The 15272-nt window shown below is 46.0% G+C and overlaps 1 protein-coding gene and 1 long non-coding RNA gene across 4 annotated transcripts in view; one reads left to right on the top strand and one right to left on the bottom strand.

The window, feature by feature from the left end:
* Nucleotides 1-9643, bottom strand: part of CALCOCO2 (calcium binding and coiled-coil domain 2) — a 28742-nt gene extending 19099 nt beyond the window's left edge. Inside the window, exons 1-2 of one of the 3 annotated variants that reach the window (XM_058705919.1) lie at nucleotides 9538-9643; nucleotides 770-959 (exon numbers count right to left, since the gene is read on the bottom strand). In XM_058705919.1, the coding sequence (XP_058561902.1) occupies nucleotides 770-949 (180 nt within the window). In that variant the 5' untranslated portion in view covers nucleotides 950-959; nucleotides 9538-9643. Of the gene's footprint in view, nucleotides 1-769; nucleotides 960-8294; nucleotides 8386-9089; nucleotides 9111-9537 lie in introns of those variants that run through there. The other 2 variants (XM_058705921.1, XM_058705920.1) reach the window with 2 other exon arrangements.
* LOC131498544 (uncharacterized) lies at nucleotides 9240-12278 on the top strand. The gene is made up of 2 exons (XR_009255468.1): nucleotides 9240-9450; nucleotides 12007-12278. It is a non-coding gene; the product is annotated as an uncharacterized LOC131498544 (long non-coding RNA).
* Nucleotides 12279-15272: the final 2994 nt, after the last annotated feature.

The following is a 15272-nucleotide window of genomic DNA, read 5'->3' as shown; positions in this document are numbered from 1 at the left end:
CTTGAACCAGCAGGGTAATTAGACACTAGAAGAGGTCCCTGAGGGACCTCAGAAAAATTCCTCTCCCTGGAAATCTTTACAAAGAAGCAAGACGTATTTATTCAGGAACAAACTTCTCGGGTGCAGGATGTCAAACCGGGTAACTTCTCAACATCCTTTTCAGATCCGTAATATTCATATTAAAACACACTACTAAGTTGGAAAGCAATATTTAAGATCACGGAAATTACGTAAGGGGCCACTCATCCCAGTCAACTCACAGGTGGACATTTCAAAATAGGATTAATTTTAAAACATTTACATTTGGGGGCGCCTGGGTTGGTCAGTCGGTTAAGCGTCAGACTTCGGCTCGGGTCATGATCTCACGATCCATGACTTTGAGCCCCGCGTTGGGCTCTGAGCTGTCAGCACAGATCCTTTTCTGTCCCTCTCTCTCTCTGTCCCTCTCTCTCTCTCTCTCTCTCTCGAAAACAAATAAACACTTAAAAATAAATCAAGGGGCGCCTGGGTGGCTCAGTCGGTTAAGCGTCCGACTTCAGCTCAGGTCACGAGCTCACAGTCCGTGAGTTCGAGCCCCACCTCGGGCTCTGGGCTGATGGCTCAGAGCCTGGAGCCTGCTTCCGATTCTGTGTCTCCCTCTCTCTCTCTGCCCTTCCCCCGTTCATGCTCTGTCTCTCTCTGTCTCAAAAATAAATAAAAACATTTAAAAAATTTAAAAAAAATAAAAATAAACCAATAAAACAGTTACATTTGGTTTTTGAGCACTTACTCTAAAGATGCCGATCCAATCCTTTCGACGGGGAATGAACTGTTGGGTGAGTGTATAATAGCATGTGACGTCCCCTCCAGGGACGTAGAACTTCTCCACGCTGTTAAAGAGGACCTGAGAGAAATGACAATGATCCAGCAAGACAGCGGATGTGGGGGGATCTTCTACGGTTTCTTCCATGGTGGGCGTCCTGTTATGAGACAGGGGACAGAATACGGCTCAGAAACGGTTGTCTGAAATCTGTGAGAGATTTCTAGGAACATTCCCTTCGAGGCAAGTCAGGAAAAGCAAAAGCCTGACAAGGATTGAGATCCTACAACTTGTTTTCTGTTTCACTTTGAGCCATTTTGCATTCAGAGCTTCCCATGCTAGAACTTCGTATGAATGTCTTTGAGCCCCACCACCCTTGCATACCTTTATTCTCCGCTCATAGCTAGCTTGAGCGACTTTTTTTTTTTTAATTTTAATTTTTACTTATTTTTGAGTGACAGAGAGCACGAGCGGTGCAGAGACAGAGGGAGGGAGCGACACAGAATTTGAAGCACGCTCGAGGCGCTGAGCTGGTAGCCCAGAGCCCGATGCGGCGCTTGAGCCCACAAACTACGAGATCATGACCCTGAGCCGAAGTCAGATGCTCAGCCGACTGAGCCACCCGGGCGCCCCTAGCTTGTTCTACTTCTAAATGTCTTAAATAAGTAAGGCAGCCTAGAGGAAAATAACCTGAGCTGGGAACTCGAAGACCTAGAGTTTAGATTTTTCATCGCAGCAAGTCCTATGACTTCCAGAATGTCGGTTTCTCAAGCTGTCAGCTTCTCCATTCAGTTGCATTTATCCTATAATTAGTGAGTCTTTGCATGTATTCACTCTGCTAGGAGCTGGGCAGAGGTGCAGGAAGAAAGATAGGGTTGAGAGCAGGGGGTTATTTGACATGCAAGGGGACAAGCATGGGTTCTGAAATGAAGTTCAAATTCCAGCCTTGCCACCCTATTAGATGCGTGAGCTTGAGCAATTCACTTCATCAGCTGGGCCCTAGGCCTGTTTCCTCACCTGTAAAACGGGGCTAATAACATCTACCTCACTGCCAAATGGACAGAATCCGTGCAAAATGCTCTTGGGAGATAAATAAACTTAAAATTTTTGTTTAATGTTTATTTATTTTTGAGGGGGGGGGGAGAGAGACTGAGTGGGGGACGGGCGGGGGGGGGAGTCAGAATCAGAAGCAGGCTCCAGGCCCTGAGCTGTCAGCACAGAGCCCGACGCAAGGCTCAAACTTGTGAATGAGATCATGACCTGAACTGAAGTCGGACACTTAACCAACTGAGCCACCCAGATGCCCCAGGAGATAAATAAACTTAAAAAAAAAAAGAAAGAAAAAAAAAAAGGGACGGGGAGCCTGGGTGGCTCAGTTGGTGAAACATCTGACTCTCGATCACGATCAGCTCAGGTCACAATCTCATGGTTCGTGAGATCAAGCCCCACATCAGGCTCTGTGCTGACAGTGTGGGGCCTGCTTGGGATTCTTTTCCTCCTACGTGTGCACACACTCTATCTCAAAATAAATAAACTCAAAAAAAACAAAACAAAACAAAACAAAACTCCACCCAAGTTATCTTAAAACAACAACAACAACAACAACAAGAGGGAGAGATGCCAATGGTTAGAGAGAAGAAGAAAGGCTTTGAGGAGTGAGTAGAGTCCTGGATGATCCCTCAAGGAAGATGAACGTTTTGACAAGCGGGTTTGGGGGTGAGAAAACTCCAGGTAAATGAAATGGCACGCATAAAAGCAACGAAACAGAGAAATGCTGCCCCCGTTTGGAGGACAGCAAGCGAGTTGGATCCTTATCTATAAAATTGGGGATAAAACCTGTATATCACCTTCGCAGGTCACGGTACAGAAAAAGATGTACTCAAGGATTAGAAAGTATTTGGGAAGTAAAACAGTATATAAAAGAAACAGTATTTTGAATTGTTGAGACCGGCTATTTCCTGCCTCTCAAAAGTCACCTGCTCTTTCTTCTAAATGCCACCCTGGTCTAACATTTAGTGAGTCCATCCATGGTCCTCAACCCAGGGTTTCACTGGGCAATGGAAACATATTCAGCTGTACACAGCACATGAAGGAGAGCTGAATCCACGGGAATGCAATACCTTACAAATTTGGCTGCTGGAACATGCTGGAAGATTGTATACACTCAACTTCTTTTTATTTATTTTAGTTTTTGTTCTTGAGAGAGAAAGAGAGAGAGCGCGCACGTGCAGGGGAGGGGCAGAGAGAGAGAGAGAGAGACAGAGACAGAGACAGAGAGACAGAAACCAAAGCAGGCTCCAGGCTCTGAGAGGTCAGCACAGAGCCTGACGCGGGGCTTGAACTCACAGACCATGAGATCACGACCTGAGCCAAAGTGGGACGCTTAACTGACTTAGCCACCCAGGCGCCCCATATATGCACAATTTGTAAAAATAAGTACAATAACCAAAAAACATAACTCTTCTAGCCCTGCCTGACCCTATTTATTTTATTTTGGACTCTAAGCAACGAGGCCCCTTCTTTCAACTCCTCAAGTGGGCAATTTTTCACAGAGAAGGCGAGAGGACTTCGATGGCACTAAACTGCCTAGTCTCGGGATTGAGCTAAGGAACTGAGACATGTATTGGCTTTCTGGTTTGTGACACAGTTTAGCCACATCCGCAACCTCAAACCTCAGATCAGTTTTTCTGAGGAAGGGGGAGGTCAGGTCCCCGTCTAGGTCAGAACCGGTTCCTTTACGATAAGCGGCTGCCTGTGTGATCTCTTGGGTGCTACGGGAGGGTGGCCACGGAGGGCTTTCTCTGCTTGCGGACCTCTCTCTTTCCTAGGGGTCTCGAGTCATACTGAGGTCAGCATATTCCCTCTGTCCTCGGCCTGGAACGTTTATCTGAGCTTGTAAAGCGACCTAATCTGTGATCTGTGGATCATAAAGAACACGCGGGTAAGAGGGGCTTCAGGGCCTGTCTCTCAATTAACCTGAGTACCCAACTCCATCTTCTTTTACTTCCTAACACTATCACCCCAATGTACATCACATAATGCCTAGCCCATAGCAATTGCTGATTAAGTATTCACTGAATAAATGAAATGCATGAGATTCATCAAAAAATGAAAGGAAGGCGCTTTGTAGGCAAACAATGGTGTGAATGACGATGCGGTTCATTTTTTTGAGGCCCTGCTCTTAATTTTGTTGGAGACCCTTAGAGAGGCTGCTGTTTCTCAGCTTTCCCTTTTCTGAAACAGGGTGAAGAGATGATTATCTCCAAGTGCTATGTCAATTCTCGGTATGGCTGGTTCAGCTGGCCTAGCTGGTTCAAGAGCCAAAAAAACAAAAGGCACAGATTTGATTTCCTTCAGGACCCATAAAATTCACACTCCATTACCCACCTTCTACACACTCAAACTCTGGCAAGCTGTTTTGCAAATGGATGTTACTCTGAAAGGCAAGACCAGCCAAGGGTAAGAGGGCTTCGTGTGATCTCTTTCCTTACTCGAGAAAACAATCAATCAATGAGCTCGTGAAGAGAACACTGAAGAAAGGACAGCGCGCACACACACACACACACACACACACACACACACACGAGCTCATGTTCTGAGGCTTGAGCGTACAGCCGGTGGAAACTCTCTCTTAACATTCATCTGAACATCTAATCATCTGCCTGGAAAAGTCCAACAGTCTTGGTTCCTTGCTTATCAAAAATGTAAGACCCCGTGAAGTTTCCCATTTCAGAGATCTCATCACCTTCCCAAGATGACTCAGAGGGCACCTATGGCTCTCTAGGCATTTGGAACTCAGTTGTTCTTGAAATAGAAAACTCTCCTCCACCGAGACTGAGAAAGGGGTTGAGGAGGCAGGCAGACTGGAGAACAGCAATGGCTCTGTTGAGGCCAAAGCTGAGGACAGAAAAGGCCATGGGTTAATCTAGAGCATAACCATGCCAATCTGAACTGGGTCAGTAAAGAGGTCGCTCATTGAATTTTTTCTGGAAGGAAGGTATCTACCACTAATTTTTAAGGTCAGTTGATTCTTTTTTTTTTTTTTAAGTTTATTTTGAGAGAGACAGAGACAGTGCGAGCAGGGGAGGAGCAGAGAGAGGGAAAGAGAATCTCAAGCAGGCTCCGCAGTGTCAGCACAGAGCCTGGTGCCGGGCTCGAACCCACGAACCATGAGGTCATGATCTGAGCAGAAACCAAGAGTTGGATGCTCAACCAACTGAGCCACCCAGGGGCCCCAAAGTCAGTGATCCTTGAACCCTTCCTCCCCCCCCTGCCCCCCAGTGATTAAGTTGACTGTTTATAGAAGGGGCGGAGAGGATATGGAAGGAAAAGTAGAATGATTTAAGCAACGGAAGGAAAAGTGGAAGGATTTAAGCATCAACTTCCCCTTCTTTTTTTTTTTTATTAAAAAAAAATTTTTAAGTTTATTTATTTTGAGAGAGAGAGAGAGAGAGAGACAGGGTGTGAGTGGAGGAGGGGCAGAGAGAGAGGGAGACACAGAATCTGAAGCAGGCTCCGGGCTCTGAGCTGTCAGCACAGAACCCAACACGGGGCTCAAACTCATGAACTGTGAGATCATGACCTGAGCCGAAGTCGGACGCTCAACCGACTGAGCCACCCAGGCGCCCCCGACTTCCCCTTCCTTAACCACTCTTCCCCCACAGAACCACCATCATTTCTAATGATGTCCATCATCATTTCTAATTCTGATCATATCCAGGGAGGGAAGGAGAAAAAACAGAAAAAACGTAAAAGTTAAACGTAGAAGCCTGGGGGCGCCTGGGTGGCTCAGATGGTTAAACATCCAACTCTGGATTTCAGCTCAGGTTGTGATCTTGTGGTTTTTGAGTTCGAGCCCCACCCCCATCAGGCTCTGGGGTGACAGCGAGAAGCCTACTCGGGATTCTCTTGTCTCTCCTTCTCTGTCTGCCCTTCCCCAGCTCGTTCTCTGTCAAAGTAAACAAATAAACAAAAATGTAGAAGCCTGGAGAGCTACTGAGTCATGAAAAAGCAGTGGGATGAAATTAGGTCTCCTAGAAATCACGGGCTGGTATTCCACTTAACTCCTTCTTCCTACCCTCACACCAAAGACTAGCCACATAAGGAGTGACCAAGGGGCGCCTGGGTGGCTCAGTCGGTTAAGCATCCGACTTCAGCTCAGGTCACGATCTTGCGGTCTGCGAGTTCGAGCCCCGCGTCGGGCTCTGGGCTGATGGCTCAGAGCCTGGAGCTTGCTTCCGATTCTGTGTCTCCCTCTCCCTCTGCCCCTCCCCCGTTCATGCTGCGTCTCTCTCTGTCTCAAAAATAAATAAACGTTAAAAAAAAAAATTAAAAAAAAAAAAAAAAAGGAGTGACCAAGGCCAAGAAGGGATGTCTACAAGCAAACGGTCGAGTATGGGAAGATAACGCAGAGGTTCAACAAACCGTCAGAGGCACTTTACTTGGACTGTGATTTTTCAGCTCAGTTTCCGAAAGGATTAGGGTTCTCAGAGGATGTATGCAATAACAGGCAATGTATTTTCAAATGAGTCCCCTGAACTGGCTTCTGGCTTCTAAGAAAACCTGACACATTTTCATCTAATGAGCTTTTCAAGCCTAATCTACTACTCCCAGGACTGTTCCATGAGGGCATAGATTCTGTTATGCTCTCCTGAAAAGGAACAGCTAATTCTACTTCGGCTCTCTCTGAGTGAATTCATAAAGGACACGGATATGCTTTTTAGCAGAAAAATCCGAAAATACTGCAACGCTTCCTGGTTCAGATTCTAACAATGCAAATACTCAACCAAATCAACTCACCGATTTTTCTAAAGATTCTCCCCGTGTATGCCTAACCAGGAAGAAAAAATAATCTTAAAAACAAAAATAACTAAAAAAAAAAATAACTGAAGTTCTGTCGTAGAGTATGCCCAACATTTTTGCATCAGCCTTTCATACCAGTGGGCACATGTTTAGAGAAATAAAGACTATCAGTAGTGTCTCTGGATTAGTGCCCAGAAGGAAACCAAATGTTTCCACAGCGAAGAGAGAAATGCAAACCAATTCTTCATTTGGGAACAGTAAAAACAAAGATAAGCAAAAAAACCAAACCACATTTACTCTAATTCCTTCATTCTGCTTATGCAACTTTCTAAACTAGTAGCAATTAGCAAAATGCATGAACGGATTTGAATCCCACTCCTCCCAGGCCCGAGAAGAGATACGTACTCAAAACTACCCTTAGAGAACATGGACAGTGGCCACTCTGGGTGTAAGGATGGCCATGAGCAAAAGCAAAGACACACAGTCACTGGTCTTCAAACTATTGAGCCACTTGTTGGAATCCAAAATTTCCAAGTTCAGGGGCACCTGGGTGGCTCCACTGGTTAAGCATCTGACTCCTGACTTCGGCTCAGGTCATGATCTCATGGGGTTCCTGAGTTTGAGCCCCATGTCAGGCTCTACGCTGACAGCACGGAGCCTGCTTCAGATCTTCTGTCTGTCTCTCTCTGCCCCATGCCCGCTTGCACTCTCTCTCTCTCAAAATAAACAAACTTAAAAAAAAAAAAAAGACTATTAAAAAAACAAAACAAAATTTCCAAGATCATTCTAGTTCTTTTTTTTTTTTTTTTTTAAAGTTCGTTTATTTTGAGAGAAAGAGAGAGAAAAAGAGAGCACACACACGTGTGCACCAGCAGGGGAGGGGCGGAAAGGAGAGACAGAATCCCAAGCAGGCTCCGGGCCAGCAGCACGGAGCCCTATTCGGGGCTCGCGCTCATGAACCTGAGATCAAGACCTGAGCCGAGATCAAGAGGCGGGCGCTTAACCGACTGAGCCACCCAGGCGCCCCTCATTCTAGTTCTTTACCTAAAATCTTTCAGAGTACCTTAGAAAACTTGTGGACCTCCCGGAGGCTTTTATTTTTTATTTTTTTTTATTATTTTTTTAATTTTTTGTTAACGTTTATTTATTTTTGAGACAGAGAGAGACAGAACATGAACAGGGGAGGGGCAGAGAGAGGGAGACACAGAATCCGAAACAGGCTCCAGGCTCTGAGCTGTCACCCCGGAGCCCGACGCGGGGCTCGAACCCACGGACCACGAGATCATGACCTGAGCCGAAGTCGGAGGCTTAACCGACTGAGCCACCCAGGCGCCCCATCCAGGAGGCTTTTAATATTCCTCATTAACAACGGTTGGGATTGGCTGCCCAGCTTGTGCTAAGCAGGCCCTCCACCACACCCCACACCAGTAGAGGCAACGGTACCAGGGAAGAAAAGAAAAATCGTTCTGGGACAGGAGATGCAGGCAACCAGAAGAAACCGTTTGAGAGGCTCAAAGCCGTGTCCTCCACCTCTATAACGAGATGGTACACTTTTTCCTTGAAAGGGGTGACCGTGCTGACCCCTGAAATGACATGGGTGGGGACAGCGTTTCAAGTGTAGTGGGAAGGGAGCGAGGCTAGGAGCCAAGGGGCCTGGGTTCCTGTCCTAGCTCTGCGATCTTGACCAACTCACACTCCCTCCTTTTAGGCCTCAGGATCCCCATCAGTAAAACGCATGGATCAGGCTAGAAAATCTCTAAGAAACTTTCCAGCGATCGTGGTGACCCTAAGTGAAAGAAAAAGAAAGCGAAAGAGGTCATCTAAACGGCCTCTCTTGTCATCTAAGGAAAGAAGGAACCGTGGTATGATATCAACAAGCACAAAGTTTTTAAAGAGCCCTGGATGTACCACCTGACTTGAAAGATAATACAGCTTGTCGACACTAAGTAACTCTCACTGTCTCCCTCGGGGTCCTTTCCACTCCACAGCTGTCATACCTGCTCAAGGGTCGAGTTTCAGGTAGAGGCCCTTTGAAAATACCCGTGAAAGTGAGTCACCTGGATAGTTCCTAGTCATGTACTCTCCATAATCTACAAAGACCGACTGCATTAAAAGTCTTTTGTTTGAAACGGTTTTTGCCAACAGGGGAAGTTAAGTTATAATACATAGCATCTGTGTTATTCTACTCAGCTCCAGCAAAGGCCACTTGTTGGCTTGCATCAGGAACAAAGAATCCAAGTGATCCGGAAAAGTTAACACGCCTGGGCGGGGTTGAAATCCTAACGGGGAACATTAGCACCTACACTAAATTGGGGTGACGGTAGCGGTGAGGAGGGGCTACAGGAGATCAACCGTAAAAAAGCAGGTCACTACGCTCTTTCTTCTCGGCTGCCTAGAATATCTCCAATTACAGAAGGCCTCATCTGCAGGAAAGGGGCTTTGGGGATCACAGACAGGGAAACTGAGGCCCAAAGAGAAAGTAACTCGCCTAGGGTGACCGGGCAGAGCGCCGCCGCAGCCTCGAAGCAAACAGCGATGCTGATGTCGTCAAGGATAGGGATTAAGGAACTGCCAAGACCTCAGCCCACTGGGGGGGTGGGGGGTGGGGTAGATGACGCTGTGACGTCAAGACCCTGACTCGCCGTCAGAGGGGTCCCTTCTGCTCAAGGAGCCTGCCACCCGGCCACAAGCACTGAAGCTCGGCCCTCCTCGGGAGAAAACTGTCCCTCAACCCTCCAAGGCCACGGGAGGGGCCCCAGGGGCTCCATGACGCCACTCATACTTACTGTCACCCTAGAAAGATGGAAGCTAGTGAAAACCGAAACTAGCCACATCTCTGCCTGCCCAAGGTGCCTCCTCAGGAGTGGAAGTCCGAATTTGGGGAACCCGAAGGCCCAACTGCCCCTAATTGCCCTCCTTTCACTCCAGGGACTCACCGGGGGTAGCAGGCGGCGTCGGCACAACAGCAACAGGGCAGGGCAAGGGACAGGGGCGGGGCTAAAAACTCCTGGGACCGCAGATCCCGTCTGATCCCGCCCACCACGTCACAACGGCTACCAAGCTCCGCCCTCGCCGCGATGTTTGCTGGGACTTGTAGTGCTCAGGTGACTGAGCCCCAGGGGCGCTCTGCGGCTCTTTGTGCTTTTCGCCCATCCCGAACAGCATTCTCACCCCAAGGAGCCTATTTTTCCCTTAGAATGAGCTGTTTACTTACCTTTAAAAAAAAAAGCCCAAAAGTTTACTTCTTCCAGTCCTGAACGAGAAAGGGCCATCGAGAGGTCATCTTCATTTTTCTCCTGCCCCCACACCACACTTCCCTAAGAGTCTTATAGATGAGACCCCCTTTGGCATTTAATCATGCCTCCCGCCTGCCCCTAAATAAAGGAGATCCAGCAATCTCCCTATGTGCCCCACTTCCTGTGTCTCATCATTCCCTTTCTATAATGAAATTATTTTTTAGTGTTAACTCTGTCAAGGTAGTTCTTACTAAGCATAAACTCAGAATCCTGCAAAGTCAACTTAGAGGGAAATTCTCACCCTTGATAGCTGATCGACGGCCTGCCTTCAGCAAGAATTCTGCTAACAGGAATCCCCTCCCACCCTTGATGTCTCCCTTTAGTAATTTTTCATGCACTTGTCCTTATCGTATTTGGAATTGAGCACCATATGTCTCCTCTATTGTAACGGTCCCTGTGGCAATAGTCCTGAAAATTATGCTTTTCCATTTTAAACTATGTCTACAGGGATAAGTGCCCTCAGTATCCTGGATACATCTCCCTTAATTTTACTTAGTGGCTTTCTAAAAAGCCCTTGGAACTGAAATCTCCTACCCCTACATACCTTAATGTCTATATTAACACAACTATTTCATGACACTCTTGCAGGGAGGTTAACAATGCAAATGAATCCATTGTGCATTTTAGGAACTGCCTAAAAGAACCACTAATTCTTTAAGAGAAAGCATCACATGATGATAGACTCTAAGAGCCCTTGGCCTCAAAATCCTTGCTTGGCTGTGTCCACCCATACTAAACTATTATATCATGACCCTTACCCTACCCTAATCAACTTTTGCCTCTATCTTTGCATTGAAAAATCCACCCACCCCTTCCCCAAACCAACTTCAGAGTCTCAATAAACACCACTATTTTGTCCTTCTGCCTCTGTGCTGCGGCTACAACTTTGGCAAGAAAGTATCCTTGTGGGGTGCCTGAGTGGCTCAGTCAGTTAAGCGTCTGACTCTTGATTCAGCTGAGGTCTTGAGCTCAGGGTTGTGAGTTCAAGCCTCACGTAGGGCCCTGTGCTGGGCAAAAAGCCTACTTAAAAGAAAAAAAAAAAAAAGACTGTCTTCTTCCTCAGTAAGGTAAGAATGATCTCAGTTTTGTCTTATCAACAGGTTGTTTTGTTGACATTTTGGGAAGCTAAGTTCGATAGCATGGAATAAAAAACATTGATTAGTTTGTGATTTATTTCCAATAGAAGTGTTAAGGGAAGGCTGCAAGTGGAACCCTTTATAACTGGATATTGAAGGAATGGGAATCAATATTCAGACCTACAGAGAAAATCCTCCTCTCCTATCTTCAAGTGTTAGGAAGGGAGACCAAGACTGGGAATGGGGGTAGTTACTCTGTGCCTGACACAGTGGGTTTTCTCATTTAAGCCTTACAAGGGAAGCACTTTTTATTATACCCTTTTCACAGATGAGACAGTTGAGGCTTCGAGACGTAAAGTTACTTGTGCAAGCTCACCCACATAGTAAGTGCCATCAGAAGACTTTGAACTGAGCATTCTGACTCAAATGACTGTGCTCTTAATCGTGACTCTCACCATATTTATTCTTCATGAGAGTTCGGTAATCCATAAGGGAAGACAAATGCATAAATGAGTATGATACCCCACGGTAGTGGCTTCAGAAGAGGAATTTACATAGTGCTAAGGTAGCATAGAATTCATTTTTCCTAGGGGCAAGAAAGAAGGTTTCATAGAAAAAGTGGTAAAGAAAAAATTATTCTGAGGCCTATTAAAACAGAAAGGAAAACTTTATTTGGGACGGTTGTAATAGGAGCATTACAAACAGAGAGAGAGAGAGATTGTACCCAGTTCCAAAAACAATAAGGACAAGTGGGGATTTACAGCCAATCAAGCAGAATGAGGGAGCCAGTGGTGGAAAATTACTAAGAGGAGAAGACATCAAGAACGGGGGTTCTTGCTAAACTGATTTAATAGGATTCTTGCTGAAGGCAGGCTAGGGATTGATCAGATAGGAAGAGTAAGGATTCTCTCTAAGCTGATTTAAGATTTTTGCTGAAACCGGACTTGAAAGAGGACCTCAACTACCTCCATTTTGACCTCAGTCTGTACTTTCTAATGAAAGTTTTCTTTTTCCCGCTTATCTCTTAATTCAGGCAAAAGAACCCACAGGCAAATCATCGTGATGGGAACCAAAACTACCCCCTCAAGCAACGACGACTGCCCTGAGCCAGCAAGACCCCACGTGACCTCAAGACAACAATGACCTGACCTTCGCTTTCCACCTGCGGTACTCTCTGACCTCTGTCCCACACTTTCCTTACAAAACCCAGAAGTATTTTCGGCACTTTGGAGGTTGTATTTCAGAGGGTCCACTGTCTTCCCGGTGTTGCCCTTCCCTGAAATAAATTCCTTCCTTGTTCCGCCACCTGTCTTTGCATTTTGTCAGCGGTGAGTGGCTGAACCTGGTCTGTTTGCCCCCACCCCCACCCCCTCACCCCCTCACCCAGAGCCAGGTGCCCAGGCACCCCTGCACCCCAGCTGTGGACTTGGCAAAGGCAGACGTAGAAGCCCAAGGTTGAAGCCTAGTCAAGAGGGCTCAGAGGAGCCCAACCAAAGTTTGGTCAAAGGGTTTGATTTATTTTGAATAACAAGCTTGGCCCGCAGGGAAAGGGATGGAGGAGAAACGACGTGGAGGGAGGGAACAGTCCTCCCCAGTAGTGCTCTCCAGTAGGATTCTCCGCAGTGAAGGCAGTGCTCAGTAACTGTGCTGACCGCATGTAGCTGTCGAGCACTTAAAATGTGGCTAGTGCACCGGGGAACTGGGTTTTCTATGGAGTATTTACTTATTTATTTGGAGAAAATCAAATTTAATAGCATATGCAGGTATGTATGGGGAACCCACACAGACATGGAAATTACCTATGAAATTGAAATTTAAATAGATATGTGTCAGCACTGTCCTGGCTGGTGCAAAGCTACAGTATCTGGGCGACAGGGGTGTGGACTATGGGAAGGAGAGGCAGGAGGCAGCCTACAAGATGTCCAAGCAGCGGCTCACTTTTACCCCTGCGCTCGCTCCAGCCCTGCCCAGCGCTATCCCGTGGCAATGACTCTGGCGTTTAGACTCTCCACTCCCTGGAAAAAGACAGCGAGAGGAATTTTATCCCTTGGAGCTCGCCGTCTCTGTAACCACCTAAGACTCTGCAATTGGATGCCTTACAGAGTACAGAGTTTCTTTTTTAATTTTAACTTTATTTTTTAAAATTTACATCCAAATTAGCCAGCATATAGTGCAACAATGATTTCAGGAGTAGATTCCTTAGGGCCCCTTACCCATTTAGCCCTTCCCCCCTCCCACAACCTCTCCAGCAACCCTCAGTTTGTTCTCCATATTTATGAGTCTCTTCTGTTTTGTCCCCCTCCCTGTTTTTATATTATTTTTGCTTCCCTTCCCTTATGTTCATCTGTTTTGTCTCTTTAAGTCCTCATAGGAGTGAAGTCATATGATATTTGTCTTTCTCTGACTAATTTCACTTAGCCTAATACCCTCCAGTTCCATCCACATAGTTGCAAATGGCAAGATTTCATTCTTTTTGGTTGCCGAGTAATACTCCATTGTATAGATATACCACACCTTCTTTATCCATTCATCCATCGATGGACATTTGGGCTCTTTCCATACTTTGGCTATCGTTGATAGTGCTGCTATAAACATGGGGGTGCATGTGTCCCTTCGAAACAGCACCTGTAGCCCGTGGATAAATGCCTAGTAGTGCAATTGCTGGGTCGTAGGGTAGTTCTCTTTTTAGTTTTTTGAGGAACCTCCATACTGTTTTCCAGAGTGGCTGCACCAGCTTGCATTCCCAAGTACAGAGAGTTTCTACGCCCGGCTTTGAGAAAGAGAAGAACTGAATAACCAATGGCAAGAAGGAGACTACTAATTAGGTTGGGATACCATTAGGCTTTCAACGAATGCAGGTTGGGTGTGCTGCTTTTTTTTTTAATTTTTTTTAACGTTTATTCATTTTTGAGAGACAGAGAGAGAGCATGAGCGAGGAAAGGGCAGAGAGAGAGGGAGACACAGAATCCAAAGCAGGCTCCGGGCTCCAAGCTGTCAGCGCAGAGCCCGATGTGGGGCTCGAACTCACGAACTGCGAGATGATGCCCTGAGCCGAAGTTGGACGCTCAACTGACTGAGCCACCCAGGCACCCCGGGTGTGCTGTTTCATAAACTTTTGGAGAAACAGGAGCCAGGTATGCCTCACAGTAACCTTGTGTTTCTAGAATGCGTGGGCAAACCAAATCACCTATTGAACATTTCAGGGGATATTATATGGTCCCTGTAAGAATTTGGGAGGCGTATCTTTGTTTTAAAAAGTTACATTAAATAAACTAAAAAGAAAGAGACATTTCATAATCCTACACATATTTTCAAGACTCTTGTCTGTAGAGAAAAATCTCTCTGTTGGACACCCTTCCCTGAATTAGCCAATTTGAACTGATTCTATGGGAAGTATTTTACAACTCCGTAAATTGTAGGTAACTGATTGGCAAGGAATTTCTGTCTGATCTGATAGAGGTTGGACTATTTTGCCTCCTTTCCTTGTGGAAGAAAAAGCAGTTTCGCGTCCATTTGCAATTTCTTTCAACGTTCTTTTTTATCAGACAAATTGTGCCGCTTTTTTGGACCCAGCTGAATCATCTGACTGACTGGCTCCCTGCTGAGTTACATAAAATCTTTAACATGCGTTCATTTTTATATCCGTAGGAGAGTCATGCTTTTCCTTTCCTTAGAAAATTCTCTTAACATTTCTTTCAGTTTTTTATGCATACAAATGCACGTTTGACACGATTATAGTCATAGCCTTTGCAAGTTTTTGTTGCTATTGCTTACTACTGTTGGGTTAAACACCATTTAAAAAAAATTTTTTTTAATGTTTATTTATTTTTGAGGGAGAGAGAGACAGAGTGTGAGCAGGGGAGGGGCAGAGAGAGAGGGAGATACAGAATCAGAGGCAGGCTCCAGGCTCCGAGCTGTCAGCACAGAGCCCAATGTGGGGCTCGAACTCACAAGCCGTGAGAGATCATGATCTGAGCTGAAGTCAGATGTTCAACCGACTGAGCCACCCAGGCGCCCCCAAACACCGTTTTATATTGCTATAAACCATATGCTTATTGGTTTCCTTTTTGTTGTAATAAGTGATTCTACCATAATTTACTTCACCATTCTATACCCATTGAATATTTAAGTCAATCATTAAGCAATTTTGTAAAAAGCAAAGATTCAAAGGGCACCTGGGTGGCTCAGTCGGTTAAGCGTCAGGTCACGTTCTCCTGGTCCGTGAGTTTGAGCCCCGCGTCAGGCTCTGTGCTGACGCTTCGGAGCCTGGAGCCTGCTTCTTATTCTGTGTCCCCCTCT

This window comes from Neofelis nebulosa, chromosome 16, assembly GCF_028018385.1.
Source record: "Neofelis nebulosa isolate mNeoNeb1 chromosome 16, mNeoNeb1.pri, whole genome shotgun sequence".
Lineage (NCBI taxonomy): Eukaryota > Metazoa > Chordata > Mammalia > Carnivora > Felidae > Neofelis > Neofelis nebulosa.
The sequence above is the reverse complement of the archived record's forward strand: the minus strand, read 5'-3'. Positions and strand labels throughout refer to the sequence as shown.